The 19,608-nt window shown below is 43.8% G+C and overlaps 1 protein-coding gene across 1 annotated transcript; it reads left to right on the forward strand.

Moving 5' to 3' along the window:
• The first annotated feature begins 911 nt into the window (after positions 1-911).
• trarg1a (trafficking regulator of GLUT4 (SLC2A4) 1a) lies at positions 912-16,288 on the forward strand. The gene is made up of 2 exons (XM_088906959.1): positions 912-2,227; positions 16,145-16,288. Exons 1-2 carry the CDS (start codon positions 1,817-1,819, stop codon positions 16,286-16,288), a joined length of 555 nt encoding a protein of 184 aa, XP_088763085.1. The 5' UTR covers positions 912-1,816.
• The last annotated feature ends 3,320 nt before the right edge of the window (positions 16,289-19,608 follow it).

Here is a 19,608-nt window from a genome sequence, read left to right on the forward strand (position 1 = left end):
TTTAGCTACTATGGACTTTTGCTGGCCTATCAGTTTAGCTCTTGCGGCCAAAATAAGATCAGATAGTGGAAATGTGAAGATGTGCCGAACCTAACTCAAGAATTCTAAATCATCAAAGGCGCTGACAAAGTCAACTCATAAATATCTTCCAAGGAGCAGTAAAACACAAACCAGACAGCACAAGTGGAAACTGTGTGGCAGTGTGTTTAAAACCAAGAACAGGAAACACTTACCCAAAGCGTATGGAACAAACTACCAGGCCATAGTGTTGAAGATGATAGCCTGGGTTCCTTCAAGAAACTGCTCAATTAGAGAATAGGATCAATGAGCCTATAACTACAAAACAAGTCAGGTCATAGCCTCCTCTCATTTGTAACATTACTTTTGTTTGTACAGACAAAATAAAAAAAAAACACTTGATGTGTTGTACTCAAGGATTAAATGATCACCTAAAACTAGCGATTGTTTAGATTTGCTTTGTGTATTTAATAACTCAAACACAGCCATACGGCTTCTGGTGGTTATAAAGCTTTTTGGGCTGCACTTCCGAAACGGTTGCAGCAGAGATAAAGACGCCACAGAGCGTTTTGAATCGTGAAAAGAGCCGACTCAAACAGTTGATAAAAAGAGCAGCTGGAACACCGGGTCGTCTCTGAAATCAATCCATTGTTTGCATTAATTTTATTGTTGTTTTAAGAAAACGGACAGACCCTACGCAAATACTCTCCATCAGAAACCACGTCTGACTATTGTGTGGAGACGAGAGCATCCTTCCATTGCTGTTTGTCTCTTTGTGCGCCTGCCTCTCTCGTCTGTGGACACGACACGGACGAATAAACAAAGCCGGTCAGCCTATTCGAATCACTCAGTGAGCTCGACAGTGAAGGAGAAACTCCCAGGCTGCAGGCACAGTGGCACTGAAGCCTCATCCTCCAGAGAGCACCGGCAGCGAGCACGCAGCTGAGGAATCCGCCCAGACCGCGGTCTTCGCCAGCTCCACGGCGCGCAGAGCTGGTGCTGAGCCCGGACGACTGGCTCTGCTGCTGGCTCGCCTCTTTGCTTCCCGTGTCCCACCGTGCTGCAGCATTAATTACTATTACAGCAGGCTACAGTGTTGCTGGGACACCGCGCACAAAAACTTGACATTATTTTGCCACGGAGCTGCGACTTGTACAACGAAGCTTTTGAGATATACCAAATATGTATCTTTTACATTAGGTTTTTTTTTTAAAAAAAGTGATTTCTCTTTTGAGAATAATTATTGATAAAAGAAGACGTGTTTTAGAGACACAAACGGATTGATGCATTCGGGGCTGTTTTGAGGAGGAGAGAGCGCACACATAACAGGGCGAGATTGGCTTTTCGGTCGCTTTGGATTGAATGAAACTGCAAGTAATAGATAAATTCATCGTATTCGAAAACGGATGTTTTTTCACTGCCTATAAGCAAAAGCTTCTCTTGGTATTTTTTTGTTTTTTTCTTAATACGAATCCATTTGATTCCAATCCCATATTTTGTAGTGGCACCTGCATTTCCGTGGCTTTTGCGCTGTCTTGCAAATAAGAGACTTCTTCCGACAATTCCCAAATTATTTTCGACAAGTTATAGTTTCCCCTTTTACTATAAAAGAAATCTTTTTTTCTTTTAAAAGCTTTTAAGAAAATACGAATGCTACAATAGGACATACCAGAATCTGGCTAAAGTATGGGACCTTAGCAGCTATTTTGGAAAAAGGACGTTTCGTTTTACCAAAAAAAAAACAACCAACACAACAAAATACGCATTTGATAGCACGTGTATTTCTTAGTTTGGGAGAATGGCGATCAACACAGACGCCCAGTTTGAGAAAACTATGTTGAACGAAAGCGGGACGGCTCTACCCAGCGACTCTCAGGAAACGGAGAAACTTCTCAGTACGGCCGCCACCGCGGAACCCGCAGAGGAGAATGGTGTCAAGCTCTCCCACTCCTTCACCGTCAACATCGCCGGCGACAAGCCGCAAGATGCGGTCCAAAACGGGCACAGCGCGCCGCTGAGGTCTGGGTCCGCAGGACAGATTGGAGGCGCTCCTCTCTCCCCGTCTCGAATTAGCTTAAGCCGCGCGTCCTCCACGGGGAACACCGCTCAAGACCAGTCCAAGCCCCGGGACTACCTCTTTTTGGCTATTCTGTCCTGCTTCTGCCTGGCGTGTCCCGTCAACCTCATCGCCCTCGTGTACTCAATCATGGTAAGTGCCCGTGTCGTTGCTGCGCGATTAAGATGTAAGTAATGTAACCCCCTTCCCCATGTGTTTGTAAAATTGTATTTTTTTTCGACGTTTTATTTTCCTCCAAGAGAGGAAGGAGGTATTTGTTGGTTTAGGTTCAAAACGCTTTTGGTCGTTAATTAAACGTATAAGCATTTAACATGTACAATTTTTCCTCTTTTCTCATTTTGGGAGGTACTGTAATTTCTCAGTGGACAGAAAAAGAGAATATTATTTAAACAACGGTCTGTAACACACAATACAAAGTTAACGAGGTGCGTCCAAGGGAAATTCAGTACCATCCCCACCCAAAACTAGCCCATACTGTACTGTACATTGATGTTGCGCATACATCTGAGGCGCGTAAAAAGAATTTCACACAGCTGGTGTCGGGACATGTAATGCCGAACAATAACCCGAATGTGTGAAAAAGCAAATGTTTAATTCGTAGAAGCTCGGAATTGAACAAATCAATATGAGATATAATAAAGATATTCGTTAAAGAAAAGCTGTATCCGGTGAATTCTCTCGGTGTCTAAAGCAAACTACTGTAGGTGCCCCGGGTCCTCTTGCAATAAGGTCTTGATGCTGCGCTATTAATCAGAACCGAAGCTCATCAGAACATTACCGTTCTTTGTTTCTACCAGCAGTGGGTATATATCACGGTTTATCTGCAAGATTGTGTTTTTATCCAGGCAAACATGGTGTGAGAGCCTCTCACATGCTTACCTACTGTATCGACCAGAGCTCAATATACTGTATGCTTATGAAAACAGATCTCCCTTTATACATGTGCATGCTACTATCGCAGCAACTAGTGAAAACTCCATTCTATTAGCATGTAAATAATTTGAATACGTTTTGACTAAAATGTCACTGTTGACTAAATGCTTTGACTAAAATCTGACAACAGCAACAAAAAAGATTTACCATCTCCGACCACGTTACAGATTAAATACAACGGCAGCGAGGCAGTTCTACCGCGAAAGCGCGCTTCTGGGTGCTGTCTGTGCAGGGCGTGGTGACTACAGTCCATCAGTGCTGCGATTGTGTGGTCGGTGCTCTGCGAGAATGATGCAGTTGTGAATGAAGCGCAAATCACACAAACTGAACGTGTGTTTTAAAACATTTTAACTTGCCGATTTCTACAATAGGAAGCAAGTTCTCTTCGAATTTTGAAATTCCCCAGAGAAGGAATGACTGGATTTCTCCGACTGATAGACTGTTCTGCACAAACAAACCACTCTATTGTATGTATTTAACACCCTGTGTGCAGAGTCTACAGGTTTTGTACATACAGACCTTAGAGTATATAGGTTGTTGAAGGGCTATATCACGTCAAACTTTTTAGACTGCTTCCTCAAAGACTGTTGACGGAAATTAGTCATGTGTCTGTCAGTTTGCACAAGGTAACTGCGAAAAAAATATTTTAACGTAGAATGACTATCATTTATTGTCCTACAGTAAGAACGTATCATTACAAAGTTGCATAAGCCATTTAAATACATCACAAGCAGAGAGGATGCCAGATAGATAACAGTGCCAAAGTGTTAATTAATATATTGACACTGCTATTGCTTTGTTATGACAGATGGCTGCCTCTATCAGTATATTCCTATAGGGACTGAGGCTGTAAGAGCCAAACGTTAACTTCGTACTCTTCATGTGTTTTGATTTCTTAAGTATTAGTTCTAAACTGGCAGGTATGTGAATTGACTGGGCTCTCCGAGGGGTCCCAGACTGGGCCGGCGGGATTCGGACTTCAGCTAGGAGATGGCTGTGGCCAGGATTGGGGGGGGGGGGGGTGTGTGCTTGCGCCATCCAGGGTTTGTACAGCAGTACAGCAGCGATCTCCGTGGCTTGGTGCCCGTTTGAGAACTCGCAGTGCCGCCAGGCAGAGATGCCTGAGGTGATGCCAGCTGGGCTGTGGTCACTCTTGGCACTTGCAGGCCGAAAGATGACATAGACCCCTGAAAGACGCACTTTTTGAGGGAAATTGTGGACACTCCTCATTACTCCTGCTTGGCTCAGAGGGTCAAATAGGCAAAATGTAGTGGATCGATCATAGCGTTAGCATTTCCAAACTGGGGCAGATGAATTGGCCACTCACCTCTGTTTGAAAAATGAGGTTGCCTATCCTGTCCATCCGTTACCAGAAAGTCACACATCTTGGTGAGGCTTGCAACAGGCTGGAGCTGCTGCTGGAAGCATGAGGGTAGAAACCAGAGCTGAGAGCATGTGACTGCATCCCTCCCAGACATTACTGCACAGGGCTCGAGTCAGCACAGCCAATCAAACCTTGCACACACTGTATACCATAGGTGGGCAGCTAGACCACCTAGTAAAACCCCCACACCAACAGCAGCAGCATCAGCAGACACAAATATCCGAGGCCAGAACTGAACTCCAGAAACTGGAGCTGTGAGGCTACATTGCCCATCAGCCAAACCAATGAAACCAATGTACTGTGCAGGTCTGTAATCCATTATACACTTTAATCTGTTCATGTCTCATATTTACCTTTCCCAAGATGCTCTTTTGAACCTCACATAGAAGTAAGTGGTAGAGCAGAGAAAAGGGTGGAGATTCTAATCTGCTAGTGCTACAAAGACCCAAAGGTTTTTTTTTTAATATTTACTCAATAATATACTATGTAATAACCAGGAATGGCCTGAAATAATCAAGGCATGCCTAGAAGGAGAATTTAGTAGAAGTCTCCCCACAGTTTTGACAATCCCTTTATCCCAGAATAGTTCTCTCTTTGCCCTGACTGACACTCTTGAGAGCTTTGAAGAACTTAAGCTGTAAGGTAGAGAGACGAGGCTGAATCTTCAGGCAGAGCGTCTCAGGGGGGTGATCAAAAAGCTCAGCAACACTGAAGTACAGCCCACCCAGAGAGCTTGAACACTTGAGCCTTTGTAAAAAGGAGGAGTATTCAGCCTGACTGCTTAAAAAAGAGCTGGTCTCCCTTCAGAGCAGTGACAGTGCAGAGGTGGCACAGATTTCTGATTCTTTGCAACAAGGTTAAAGGTGCTTACCCAGATAACCCAGAAGAAGACGATCACAATGAGCTGATTATGGATTGTTTGAATTTAACATTTAACTTTTTTTTCATCCAGAGTGCCATAACTAAAGCTGGGATATTTCTATAGACACCGTATATTAGCGACAGAAACTACAGTATAGATCACCATAGTCTGTAGTAACACTCTCTATTAGAATACTTGATGGAGGTTGTAATTAAATGACAGCATTTTATGATGAAAACAAATTATTACTTCATTTACTCATGGTAAACAGAATATTTTAGGCTCCTTAAAAATTATTTGTGTATGAATAATTTTACCAAGCTTTACCAGTGTTATTGTAACCTAGAGTGTTGGTTTGAGGTCAGTGGAATAACTCGCACAGCTTCTTAGTGAATTGCAAGTCAGCACTCGTCAGAAATACTAAGAATTATTGTGTTGCTCTTATTGACTATGGGATCATCATTTCTGCCTAATTTCCCATCCAGATTTGGCAATAGATGAAGGAGTAGATGAAGGAATAGACTTATGACAAGATTGAAAACACAATTATCCGACAGAATTGTAGTGTCTGCTGTCCTTTAAGATGGAATGCCTTTACAGCAAGTGTTCCCTTGAATAACAAGGAATAATTTACTGTATGGATTGTTAGGCACTAATGCTAGACACTGGTATATTATATGCTGATAGACATAAAAACACAAAGAAGCATGAAGCAACCTTAAATTGACATGCAGAAATCAGTGAAAGCAAGAGAGACAGAAAGCAGAGTCTTGCTTTTTGAAACGTTGAACTGATATGTCATTTCACTCCGCCTTGTTTCGGACTTCAGGGCGTTTCACATATCGCTCATTTGCTGTGGTTGAAAATTTTAAGCTCTTTTTATGCTTCTGCTGTGCACTACATCAAGGATTACATTTCCAGCAGCTTTATTTCACTGTGGCTCATTAAGGAATTCTCCTGCCTCTCGTCCTATAATGGTGCTCATTATGGTGCTGTCTAAAATGCTCACTGTCATCAACGCCAAAGACTTTTTGGTTGTCCAGATTATACTGTCGTCTTGCAAAATGGATCTCACAGACCAAGTGACTACCACCTAGGTCAGATATAGAAGATTAACAATGTGGGACCAGAATTAGATTAAGTCAAAAAAGCAGCTCTTCATTCTGCCTCACTGCAAGCAGTTTGCCTTAACTTACTCTGTTAAACACTGATGCCAGTTGCCTGCTCAGCCAGCCATAGTTGCTTGGCAGTCCTTTCCTTTCCTTTGGGGAGACAGATTATGACTTTACTGCAGGATCTGCCATGCTAAATTCACTCCTTCCCCATTACCAGACACTAAGAGGAACCAATTGCATCTGCTAACTCAATATAAGGTGAGAGAAGTCAATTGAGCGTTTCTACAGAAAGCAAATTGCGTGAGTAATGTGAGCAGCTCACTAATATGGAGCTTCTGCTTCCAGGGAGGATGAGGATGTACAGTATAGGGGTATGTGTGGGACTTGGGCATGGGTGGCAGCTGGTTCAAGATCTCCGGATTTCTACCTCATGGAATTACTGCTGCTGGGATGACATGATCACGTGCTGCCAAACCAATCAAAAGTACATTGTGATTAACAGAAATTAAAGAAAGAAACGTGCCAGGACTCTAAGACAAATGCACAAGTATGTTACACAATATACACAGAGGGACTCAATTACTGGGAGAGGGAAATGGGATGCGATTTCCTTATTAGAGCACTTTCTCTGCGTAATGGTAAAGCATAACTGTGTCTGGCCTGTAACTGCTCACTCTGCAGATTCCGGAGTGAATTATGGGCTACTGAGCCCACGCTAGCACCGACAGAAGGCGTCTGTGCATTCGGTTTGCATTAGCCACACTCTTGTGCAGCGTTTTCTTTAATTAGTCCCTCCCGACCTCGCAGAACTGACCTGTTTATGGTGGATAACGAGGTACAGAAATATTTCTGACATCAGCCCAGAGCTTGACATTTCCAATTCGGGAGAGAAAGAGCGAGAGGCAGTGGAGATGGTGTTTTACAAAACTCGCTTGAGATTAGCCAGTCCTAATGATGCAGCAGCCTTCGGAAGGAATCCATAAACGATGAGAGAAAACTAACGAACGATTGATAAAAGCCAGAGCCGTGAGCAAGCAGAAAACCTGTTATAGACTGAGGCAGAAATTCTCTTAGGATGAGAAGAAGTGAGGCTTTCAAGCGGCAAACAGAGTTCGCAACATATATTTGATTATTGAAAGTGCAAAAAAAAACAGCACAGATAGGTTATTGAAAATGGGACAAGGATACACAATTACATATTTGTAAAAGGGCTTTCTGTATGTCACACGAATAAGACTGCAGAGGGTCTGAGAAAATATGTTATAATAACCGAATTGGTGCTTTCCAAGTGGCGTCAAATTGTTTACCAACCGAAACTGCGCATGTAAATTGTAGCCTGGATCGTCTTTGGTTACAATGTGACGTTGATAGAAAATACACAGTTACTTGGTTTAGTTCAGAATATTGACTAAAACACCAGATAACGGGAGAAACTCGACTGGGAGGCTTCCTATACATTTCCATAAGAAGCGTTGCATATAGTCGGAAGAATTCGGTACTTAATGCGACTTAGCTCAATGCGAATTAGCTGCAAAGTTTATCCTAGAAACAGGCTTAAGCACCTGGGGGCGGTCTCACGCAATGAACAGAAACGCTTTCCTCGCATTTCCACGAAGGAATTGCTGGAATGGTTGCACCTGGAGTCACCAGCTCTCTATAAAAGCAGTGAAGAAAGCATTGAGCTGTTGTCTCTTGTCAGCCGTTCATGGTTGTTAGAAGTGGTGAGCGTTAGAAAGGAAACGCAAGTGAAGCTAAAGTGTTTATGGAAAGCTTATTTCTGTCAGCGTGCTTCGGTAGAGTATACGAGAGGTTATAACTGGTTAAAATGGGTATGAGGCTCGGTCGCTTTCCGGGTCGGGACGCCGGTAAATAAGAAGACGGTTACAGAGCGTACCCGGCCAACCGGAATCGACCGAGTGGGGTTAGTGCTACTGCTGTAGAGAAGGAGAGACTTCAGGCCTCGGCTTTTGTGCTAGATTTCCTACCACACTATTCTGAAGTTGGGGGGGATCTCTTATAGATCTAGTGCCTCCAACTGGAAGGTGCTCACTTTTTTGCGGGGGGGGGGTGAATATTTACTTATTGATGAGAAATATGGGAACAGTTAAACTAGTGGGATCTAGCAGAAGACTAATAAGAAGCATGAAAATGCCATAGGGGCTCAAATGGAAGCTGTTGGGAGTTCTCCAGCAGAGAGTGGAAGCTTGGTTAGCTCACATTCTGGGAGCAGGAAATTGGGGGGGGGAGGATTATAGTGCTGCACATCTAGTGCATGTTCTGCAGTAAATAACTTTAGGAGATGACATAGCCTGTTTAGTGGCATTTGAATAGATGGCAGAGAGAGAGGGCTGGGAAAAGACCAAAAGGCAAATGTTGTGGCCCTTTTTTGTATTGAAGTGTAGGAAGTTTACTTTGCTCTTGGCCTCTGATGCCCAATATAACCTCTTAGTACTGCACTGGATAAGGAATATCACTGCTATATATGTGGAGAATGGGGGACCTATATTGGCTACTGAGCTGCTAGTTTAAAAATGAACTGAAATGTCACCCTACCACACACTATTGTAGTGGAGAGGTAAAACAAGTTGACTGCAAAAGTATTTCGAGTCACAGCTAGTGTTAATGACAGAATGGTCCAGACTCTCACTCATTCTGTCAGTGCAGTGACTTTATTTAGTGCTCCTGTGGATACCAAATGGGAGAAAATCTAGTCTGTCCCCAAACTGGGGTTTATGTGTGCACATGGAGACATGAGGTGCTACTTGTTAATGACCCTGCCTATACAAATCACTCATCAGTGTTACTGTACAAGGCGTGGGCTGCTGTGGTACAGGCACTGCCACACTCCCTGATCACTGGGAGAACTTTTCTGAGTTGCTCCATCTTCTTACAAGGAGAAGAACAAGAACTGAGCAAGTCTATGAAGAAAATTTGAAAGTCTCATGAGGAATTGTTTGATCTGCCTAGTAAAAGGAAGAAACCATGGGCAGCCTCCAGTGTTATAGAGCCCCCCGAAATGAGTGAAAAGTGTAGCAGCTGATCCCGAAACTCGGTATAACCCCAGAGCCCAGTACTAGGACAGGAGGAGAGAGGGTGGGGGTCGATTCCTCCGGGGGCAGACTGAAGAATGGGAGTGTGGGAGTAAGACGGAGGGCTTCCAACGTGGACAAACTACAGATTCCTCATTCCAACATGCGAGAGAATCGGGAGTTGAAATCAATGGGACTGGAGTAGACGGATGGATCAGTTGATGCCATTCCTTTCTCATCTGCAATGATTTATTCTGCTATGTAATAGGGCAAAACAAGAAGGAGTTTGCATGATCAGTGGTGCTGTCGGGATTGCCAGTTATGCAATGGGCAAATCCCATTGATTAGGAGGACATGTTGGGATTGAGAGAACTCACGCTAGGATCCCGTGCTGGTATTACTGGCCTGGCAAGAAATAGGTTCTGTGAGACTTGCCAGGAATTCGAGAACAACCCAAATCTGGTACATTTAATTCCCCTCCCAGTAATAATTGTCCCTTGGAAACGCATTGCAAGGGATGTGCATTAGTCAGGACTTCTTGAACACAGACGTGTTAGTGGTGGTTGACTATGCTACACGATATCCAGAGGTGCTTCCCTTAAAAATATGGCCAGCAAAAGGATTGCAAAGGACTTGGTAGAACTTGTTTTCTCATTTATGTCCAAGTTGATGCAGGATGTTTCCTTCCTGCAGTTCAGTGTGTTGTGAACCTCGGTATATCACCTGCAGACAAATAGGTTAGTAGAGCAGTTTAAATGGGGTTTATAACAAAGGTTCGGGAGGGATGACAACAACCAAGCTCAATCAGACTTGGCTGTCAGAATTACTATCCTAATTACTAGGATAATTAGGGAATAATTGATATTGTGTGGGAAGAATATCTGGACTATGTGATACAGATGCAAGATTGTATCAATACGATTTAGCCTATAGTACTCAAGAAAGCCCAGGATACACACACCTGCTAGAATTGAAGAGCTAGGTTAAGAGAATTCAGAGGAGATAAGGTGTGAGCTGTGCTTCCCTCTAATGAGAGCAAACTGTATGTGAAATGACAGGGGCTGTAGGAGGTGATGAATGGATTGGAACAGTAAATTCTAAAATCCACCAACCCGATAAACGAGGAAAAAATCAAGTCTACCATGGCAACTTCGCGAAATTCTGAAAAGATTGGGATCCGGTGCTTCAGTCTGTACCGATGGTCACTTTGTGTGTCTGTGAAGAGCAAACTGTCGACCTGGTGCCTATTGATCCTGAACTCCGAAACACAATACCAAGACACAAACTAGTTTCGAAGCAAGAGCGCCAATCATTTCAGTCTCCTCCCTGGCGGACTTGGTGTGTCCAGCATGAACTAACACCCCCTGGCACGCTTATATGAGAAGCACCCTACAGAGTACCCAATGCTAGGAAGACTGAAATGATTGAGGCAATACAGCAAATGAAAGGTTTGGGAGTTATACGTGAGTTCCAGCCCATGGTCCAGCCCCATCATTTTCAGACCTAAACTGAAAGGAACATAGAGGTTTTTGCAGTGATTTCAGAAAACTGAATTTAATATTCATTAGATGTGTATCTGATGCCCTGAGGTGACTGTCAGTTGGACAGTGGCAGCATTGCCCTGTTACTAGCTGGATTGGGAATTTCTGCTGGTTTACAGACCATGCTGCTCCGTCCTGGATGGGATTATGCCAGTGTGGAAGGTTTATCTAGGGTGCATTGCCTTGTGCCGGATGATGCGCTAGGGGGGGAGTAAATACGTGTACCCACTCAAGTGGGGTTATTGCCAGTACTCCAGAAAGGGAGTTAGACTGTAGGTGTCAGGTTTTAATGTGCTAGAGCCCCTGCCATGCTATTTTTAATATCTCAAGCTGCATTCCTCTGCCACAGGTGCTTCAGAATGTGTGAAATAACATTTATCATAACCCTTGATTTTTTTTTTTTGTTCCACAATAATTGGATTCCTTTTGGAAATACAGAAGGTATGTATTGCTCCAAAACCTAGCTGACAACACCAGAATTACAACGCATGCTTGTAATCCACCAGGTGGGAACCATAGAACTCTACCCCCGTGCACCTAAGCGCCTTTTTTTTGCAACAGAGCCTTCAGAACGTATTCCCCCACCTTTTACGGTCTTATGTGTTCTCCAGTTGTCCTGGCAGCCAGGTTGGCCTCTGAATTATTAAAGGGCATGTAAACCCGAGACTGAGCACTTAAGAGCTCTCTTGTGGTTTACTCTACAAGAGAAGATCTCTCCTAGCCTGGGCAAGGAGGAACGCAACAGAGGGTGTCAAGTGACACACACTTGGTTTGATTGGATGCGAAACTGTATTGGCTTGAAAAAATACTACAACTGTGCTTTTTCTGTCAGCATGCAAATGGATGCTGACATCTCTGAGCAGGCCTTACCTCTAGCAAGCTGATAGACCATCATTTTTAACATGCCTCTTTCTCTGGTGTGGTAAGCTGAGCCCTGCCATCACAAGTGGCAGGTTTCTAAAAGTGACTCTGACTTCAATACTCGCAGTATGCAAGTCAGATTCTACTGCTGACAGCCCACTTTGTTTGGTTTGAGCGTATTGTAATTTGGAATCCTTTTTTTAAAAATCGGAATGTATAATCTAAAAACAACTAGCTATACTTCAGAGGAAATTGCATGTGAATGCATGTGACGGGAGGCTGTTCTGTTAAACCTAGCAGGTGAGCTTAAGTGATTTATGGTCTCAGGCCACCCTTTGGGGCATATCTTTGTAGATCACAGCAGGTATTGTGTCTATAGGCTGTATTTCACTCTCGGATAAATGTATACAGTATATCCCTGCCTGCCTTTGAAGTCCTGAGCATTATCGGATTTGACTCTGTGGGGATGGGTGTGTTCATGGTCATCAATGTAGGTAAATCATGTGCAGAAGAGTAAATTAGGGAGGAAGAAGCTTACCAAGCTAATTATCCCATAGGGATGCAGACTCCTGGCAGGGCGATTGTGTCGAGCAACTGGCCAGGCATGTCCTGTAGCTGACACTCTGGGGACAGACTGGATAGAGAAATTTGGTCTCGTTTTTAGGGGCTTTGCTCTGCCTAAAACAAATCTCTTCCTGTGCCTTAGCCCAGTACAGCGTTGCTTGGCGATTTTTGCTTGTAATCCTTTAGTACCTTTCCAGTGGCTGGGAAGCGCAGCTCGCTTTCAAAACCAGAGAGAATTGGTGTGGAAAAGCAAAGCAAGCCCTAGATCATGAGCTGCAGCTCCAGGGGGGAGGATTTGGTAGCAGGCCAGTGGGATCTGTTGCCTTGTGCAAGACATCAGGCTCATCATCTTGGGATTGTTTTAAAGCCAGCATGGGAAATGTAAATGTCGGCCTTACATCTGAATGAGAGGTCGCATGTAAGGAACTGTTTCATCTATAACCTTAAGAACAATTCTAAAGGTGCTCTGGTTTCTTCTGAAAATGTTTTTTATGCCATTTTGATTGGGATGTGTGAGGTGCAGGGTTTTTTTCCCCCCCACACCAGTTACTGCTGGTTTGTGTCATAAGGCTGTAACTAAATGACAGTCTATTATGTGACCATGAGGTGTTGCCAAGGCCAGGAGAATGCCCCGTACCTGAAAGCTGATCTGGATGGATATGATAATGTCATCCAAGATGCTTTTTATGTTAATGTTGTAATTGAAAAACACAATGTTAATTTTCTAAATGGTTTCAGAACACTGAGTTCCCTTCTCCCTGACCAGTAAATGCTGGGACAGAGTGACTCATGTTAGCAGGGCTATGAGACTTTGTGTACAGATAAAGAGCAGACAGAGCTTCATTGAAAGATGAGCCCTGTTTTATGTGAAAGGTAAACAGCAAGCAGGTAGGAGGAAAATCCCGTCTCAGAAAAGAATACAGAAGAAACGCCAGCATCTCTGCCCCCTGTGGATTCTGTAAACATGCTAGTTAGTGTGGGAGTTGCAAGAGGGTTGTGCTGCAGACAGCTTGGCTTGCTGGCCTGCAGGGAACAGCTTCCTAGAAACGATAATCCATACGCTTTCATTTTTAACAGCTTGATATTGAGTAACAGATCTGTCTTATTTTGCCATTTTAATTTAAGACTTGTTTTTCTGATTTAAATTTAAAACAAACGTACGTTGAAGAATAATTAATAAAGCCAGTTCTATTATAATGCTTAAGGAAAAATCTACCCAATGCATCATAAAAAGTGAATCAATCTCCTTAAAATTCACTATTTTTTTTTAAACGACAGTTGGTAATTGGCCCGTTCCTGAGTCAGTCGGCAGGAGGGATGTATTGTAATGATGTTCAAACTGACAATGCCTCCCAGCTGAGAGCTGGCAGCTGTTACAGTAGTCTTTAAATAAAGGGGTAGGTTGCATTTGGGTGACATAAGGTTCCATGCTATGTTTTCAGGTCCTTTAATGCAGATTGTAGATCAAAGATAATCTATTTTTTATTCCATTCTGCAAAGTGAGTTTACCATTGCATGCCTGGCCTGGCTGGTGATGTAGATCCATGCAATAACCCTTATAATGAGCTTTAAAGCATTATCTGCAATTCTCATACTCAACACCAGCAAGAAAACAACCTCAGAGCAGGAAAACCCATTCAATACTCCCCCCCCCTTCCCTAAAAAGCAATGGGGACGTTCTACTTCAGTTTGAAAAGAACAATCTTCATGTGAGAAGAGCGTATGAACTGTTATGGACAGCAGCAAAACTGGAATTTTCTCAAATAAGGACGACAGGAAGCACTGAACGGGAGAACCTCAGCAGGGATATCGCTGTGGGCTCTGGCTGGGGAATAAGCAATAACCTGTCATTAATGGAAACCTAAAGAGCTGGAGAGTGGCTGAAATTTAAGGCTTTACCCAGAAACCCTCCAGAGAGCTGAGCAGGAGAATCTGAATGGCTTTCTCCCGTGTACAATGAGAAGCCACAGTGTAACTGCTAACTCAGAGCAGCGTACAAGCCAGCTCTATAGTGGAGGTGGGGGCTGGGGGGGGCGGGGCATGTTTTATTATGATGCTTCACTTGCAGAATTTCTCAGGTCAGTCTCTGCGGAGCAGCTCTGAGCCAGGATAAAGTGAGCTGTGTGCTTATGTTCAAAACTGAAACACTTAATGCACCACTGCTGGGGATTTTCAAGTGCTATAATTAACATTAAACAAAGAAAATGCTTTTGGTATCTCAGAATTCCACCATACCTCCAAGGACAATATATTTAGCACCTGTCTAGCACTACTCGTATGTCATCCTGGGACGCTTCACAAGAAAATACTTAAAGTACTAAGAAACAGATGTAAAAAAACAGGTTTACAGATTGATTGTTAGGATCTGAATAAGATTAGATGAGAATGACGGCACAGTATTCAGACTTCTGAGATGACCGTTCTCTTGCTTGAGCAGTGAGCGAAGAGAGAAACCTCCAGCTAGATACTTACTGTGTCTCGGAGCTTGTATGATGGGTATTGATTTTCTTAATGCAGTCTGTTGGAAATGAATCCCCTGAGTTTGCCTAATGGGAGGGGGAGACTATGGTAGGGTTCCTGGTAATGAGTTTGAGATACTGTCTACCTCCTGTGAGTTTCAACAGCCTGGCCGACTGGAACAGGGCAGCAGCTGCTGCACAGCAACACTCTGGCCTGCAGAATCGCTCCTCACACCTCAGATCTACAACATTTAATCCACTGAATTCGCTTGCTGTATCTATGCCAGTCCAGGGGGACAGGGGTTAGCCTGCCAGAAGCCTTGTTTCCACTGGAGCAAAACTACCTTTCCAAGTGTTAAGCCCTTTGACTGATTTTTGCGTTTTTGAAAAAAACGTCTCTATTCCCAGTGCTAAAGTTCCTGCTGCACCTCCAGATACAGCAAATGAAAAGCCGTCCTCTCGTGAAAATTTTAAGAGAGATAGATTCTGCTGTTTAAAGCATGTTCATCACCGGTTCCTCCCCAACACATGCAGACTAGTTTAGGAGGTGTCTTTAAACTGAGTGCCCCACGATGGACTGGTGTCCCATCCAGTCACCCTGTGCTTCAGGAATAGTTTTGCCCACAAAAAGATTAACATAAAGAAGCAGCCTGGCTTAACCCCGAGCAGGTTAACCTGGTCGATATGTGAATACTAAACCAAGAGTGGGTTATTTTCATGAACAACTTTCCATTGTCTAACTGTATACTATTGCAAAAAGAGAGACCAATCCCTGACGTTGGGGAATACCTTTTGATTTTTTGGAAATAAATAAAAGCACTGCAAAAGTCGTCAATGACTCTTAACCTTTTGTGACCCTTTGAACTTTGCGGCGATGTTTTTAATTATGAAGGTAAAAAATAGAGTATAGGGCAGCACAGTGATGCAGTGGTTAGCATTGCTACTTTGCAGTGCTGGGGTCCTGGGTTCAATTCCTGGGGTGCTGTCTGTGGGCAGTTTGTGTGTTCTCCCTGTGTTTGCGTGAGCCTCCTCCTGCAGTTCAAAGACATGCTGGTATGGTAACTGGGCCTTGGTGTGTCTGTGTGTGCCCTGCAATTGAGAGGTGTCCCATCCAGGGTGTACCCTGCCTTGTGCCCGTTGCTAGCCTATCCTAGTCTATCCTGGCCACACCCCTCCCCCCGTGACATTGTATTGGATAAAGTGGGTGGAAAATGGATGGATGGATGGATGGAAAGATGTGTGGATGGGTTTAAATCCACAGTAGTATGAATAGTATCCACCTGTTTGTGATCTGTATCCAGTCCAGGAACACTCTGCAGCATGGGGACGTGGATGGAGCCAGAAGGCTGGGCAGAGTGGCCAGGACACTCAGTATCATCTCCATAGTGCTGGGGATCTTCGTCGTCACCATCTACGCTGTGGTCACAGGTACCTCGCTAGGCTAATGAAGTCAATTTAGGGGGGATCCCTCAGGACACAGCTGGACAAGACTCTCAGCTCAATAATCGACTAACTCTCAAATGTTCTTGATGTCGTGAATGGCTGGTGAAAATTGGTCTTCTCAACCAGTTGATTTATTGTCCTGGGAAAATAAACGTACAGGAATGCAATTGCATTGTGGCTTTTCACGAATGGTTCAATAATACCCTTATGATTGTTGAAGTAGAAGTCTTGTTGGTAGTGCTATCTGATGAGGGCACAGTAAGGAGCACTCGCTCGATTTTGAAGCCCGTTTTCCTATTGGGCCAGATCTCTCTCGGGTTTGGACCCGAGTTCAGTTGCAAGCTGGCTGCGACTGGGGAAACCCCAAAAGGTGCACATGGCAGAGTCCTCCCAGGGAGGAGTAAGCAGGCAGGGTGACTTGCAGCTTTCCGAGAAACTGGGTCTGCTGCAAGCTTGCAGTGACGTCAGGGAGAGACACAGCTCGCCTCCGGCTGGTGCCAACTCTGTTCTAGGGCCCTGCCTGCTGTGTGAGAAAGTGGCTCTGACAAAGGTGCATGCTTATCATCCTTTGGGGTACCCTTACATGGGGTGGGGGGGTGCTGCGGTGCCAGTCCTTAATCCACTGGGGATTGCATATTGGTTGAGTGTTTAATAACTCCCCCCCCACCCTCCCAAAAAAACCCTGCAGTTCCAGATTGGCAAGAAAAAAAAATCCCGTTTCCTGGAAATAAGTGTGCTGCTTTTGCACATGAGGTCACGCAGAGGCTGGGTTCTGGATGTGTTGTCATTCCAGGCTGTAGCAGTGTGAACCTGCTGTATTTTACTGCCACTTGCAAAGCAGCACAGCACAGCCAGACTTGAACTATCCTGCTGCACCTGCTCTACTGTTTTTTTTACATGCTACTGCTTCTGAACTTGAGTGTTGTGCTCTTACTCTGCATGTTCACTAAAATCAGATCACCCTTAAGGGCATGAACACTGAAAAGCTTCTACTGTTAGCAGAAATGGTAGAGTTTCCCATCCTACCTGAACTGTATTTTTTTTAAAAAAAACAAAGATTTTACCAATACCACGACAATTATCAGTGTTGATTTCATTCTCCTGATTATTTTTTTCTTCCCCCCACAGCTCTGGGCTAAGTCCGAGGGAGGAGGCTGAAAGGACAGAAAAAAAAAACCTAGTTTGTTTCGCTCATCTGTAAAATAAAACGGAAAATCAAGAAACGAGATAAAAGAATTTCCGTCCGTCGCACAACACTGTCCCTGCCCTGCATAGAACATCCAGCCGCCACTGCTTCTGGACACGAGGCGACAGATCTAAAAGCATTCGATTCCATAAGCCGATAACTATAGGCAATCAAATCGGAAAACAGAGCAAGAAATGCATGCGTTTAGTTACCATCTGCTTGACCGAAAGAAAGAAAAACACAAAAGAACAAAAAAAATCAATAATTAATGCCAATACAAATAATGTGATTTTATTTTTTTTTCAGTCAGAGGCTGAAGGAAGCAGGACAAGGGAAACAAGTGAAAGGGTGTGTTCTTTAGAGCAGGGCACACTTGAAAGGAAACAAAACTGAAAGGACACAATTGGATCGATGTTTTGAACAGAGGGACCATGCAGTTGGAATATTGTATACTAGTTGACTGACATATTGCACTAACAACTATAGAAATATATCAATATATACGGTATATATTCACGTAAAAACGATGTTTGTGTGCAGAGGTACTGTAGAATGGGCAGCAGGAATACGAGGAGAATATTTTCAGGGGACGCCATCCTGGATAAGGATGACTACTGAAGCAGCTGGGGTTGAGGGGTTTGTCTAGTCAGTGGAAAGGGATTAAGTCAACATTAGAAGGGTTTTTTGTATTTTTTGATGAAAAAAAAATGACCACTTGCATGCTTCTTCTGGATGTAGATACGAAAGTTGTTGTTTTTTTCTGTTGTCACGGGGAACTGGAGCAGAGAGCCCACTGGGGGATGGTGAAGATTCTGGGAACTCTGCTGGCCGGAACCATCCTTAGAGCCTCCGTGAACACGCCTCTGACCAGAGAGGTCCTTCTTGCTCTCCCACTGGAGGAATGGACAGGGGTGGGCGTGCTTTATATTCTGAATTTAACTGCTGGTTGTGTGCCACTGTGGTCTGGAGAGCACTGCTGCTGTGCTCCATTGTCCTGGCTTGGAATATCCCAAACACAAGGACGCTGGGTGAGGCTGGAGGGATCAGGATAACGGACACCTACAGGAAGCCCCCTGGAGTAATACAGTACAAATACCGGGTACCTCCCTCTTTCCCCACTCTTACACATCTCACAACAGGTTCCATTTTTTTTTTGCCTCTGGTCTCTCTGAGCTTCAGCTGAATATCCCTTCCCCTCACCCAGTACTGATACAGTATGTATACAGCATATAGGCATGCTCAAAGCATATACTTCTGTTAATATTGCTGTGGTAAGTCTTGCAAGAAACTCTGATGATATCCTACAGCACTGAAACTACTAATCCTGTCACCTGGTGTTTCTTGTTTTGAAAGTGTGACACACCATCCCAAAAAGACTTGTATCTTGTATATGTACACCCATGCTTATTGGTGAAAAAGGAAGATGATGTTGTCTTCAAATAGGCCCAGAGTGAAGCACTTAAGCTGACTGAGAGTCGAGTTGTTGGGAACAGTTTTAAACAAATGTCTTTCTGCATGTTCAAATACAGAAGAGAAGCCACAAATTTCACTGCAATTGGAAGAAACATTAATAAGAGCCATACTGATAACAAGTTAAGGTGAATATGTTAAACAAGCACTTTCTTGTGCAGATATAACATTATGGACCAGTGTGTGCACATAAAATATTTGACCTTAGAATGCCCTTTTTTCCTCAAACGTTCCTGCAGATTTTGTTGCATTATAAGCATGTGTATTAACAAGTCCTTCACAAGAGATACTTAAGGTTCCCTGTGGATGTGGACTTAAAGGGCAAAAAAGGTTGCATGAAAGAAAATTCTTCTTGTGCTATAATGAATAGAATGCATTCTTGCCTGAGTTCATTACTTGTGAGAGACAAGAATTTATACTGGGTCAGGTTAAGTAAGACATTGGGGGCTACCTCATGGTTAACCTCATGGAACTCCTTGGAACTATGTAGTCATGCACAAAAATGGCACAGCATTCCAAATACCTGGTCATTTATTGTGATAGTCACGTGTGTGAAGTGTCAGCTGCTTGTAGCTCTGTTGTCTGTGGAAGTTCATGGAAGAATGCTTTCTTCCAGTGTGGTGTAATAATTAGTGTAGCACTTTAAAGGAACAGCAGACTTTGTCC

This window comes from Atractosteus spatula, chromosome 27 (assembly GCF_055471065.1).
Source record: "Atractosteus spatula isolate fAtrSpa1 chromosome 27, fAtrSpa1.hap1, whole genome shotgun sequence".
In the NCBI taxonomy this organism is placed as follows: domain Eukaryota; kingdom Metazoa; phylum Chordata; class Actinopteri; order Semionotiformes; family Lepisosteidae; genus Atractosteus; species Atractosteus spatula.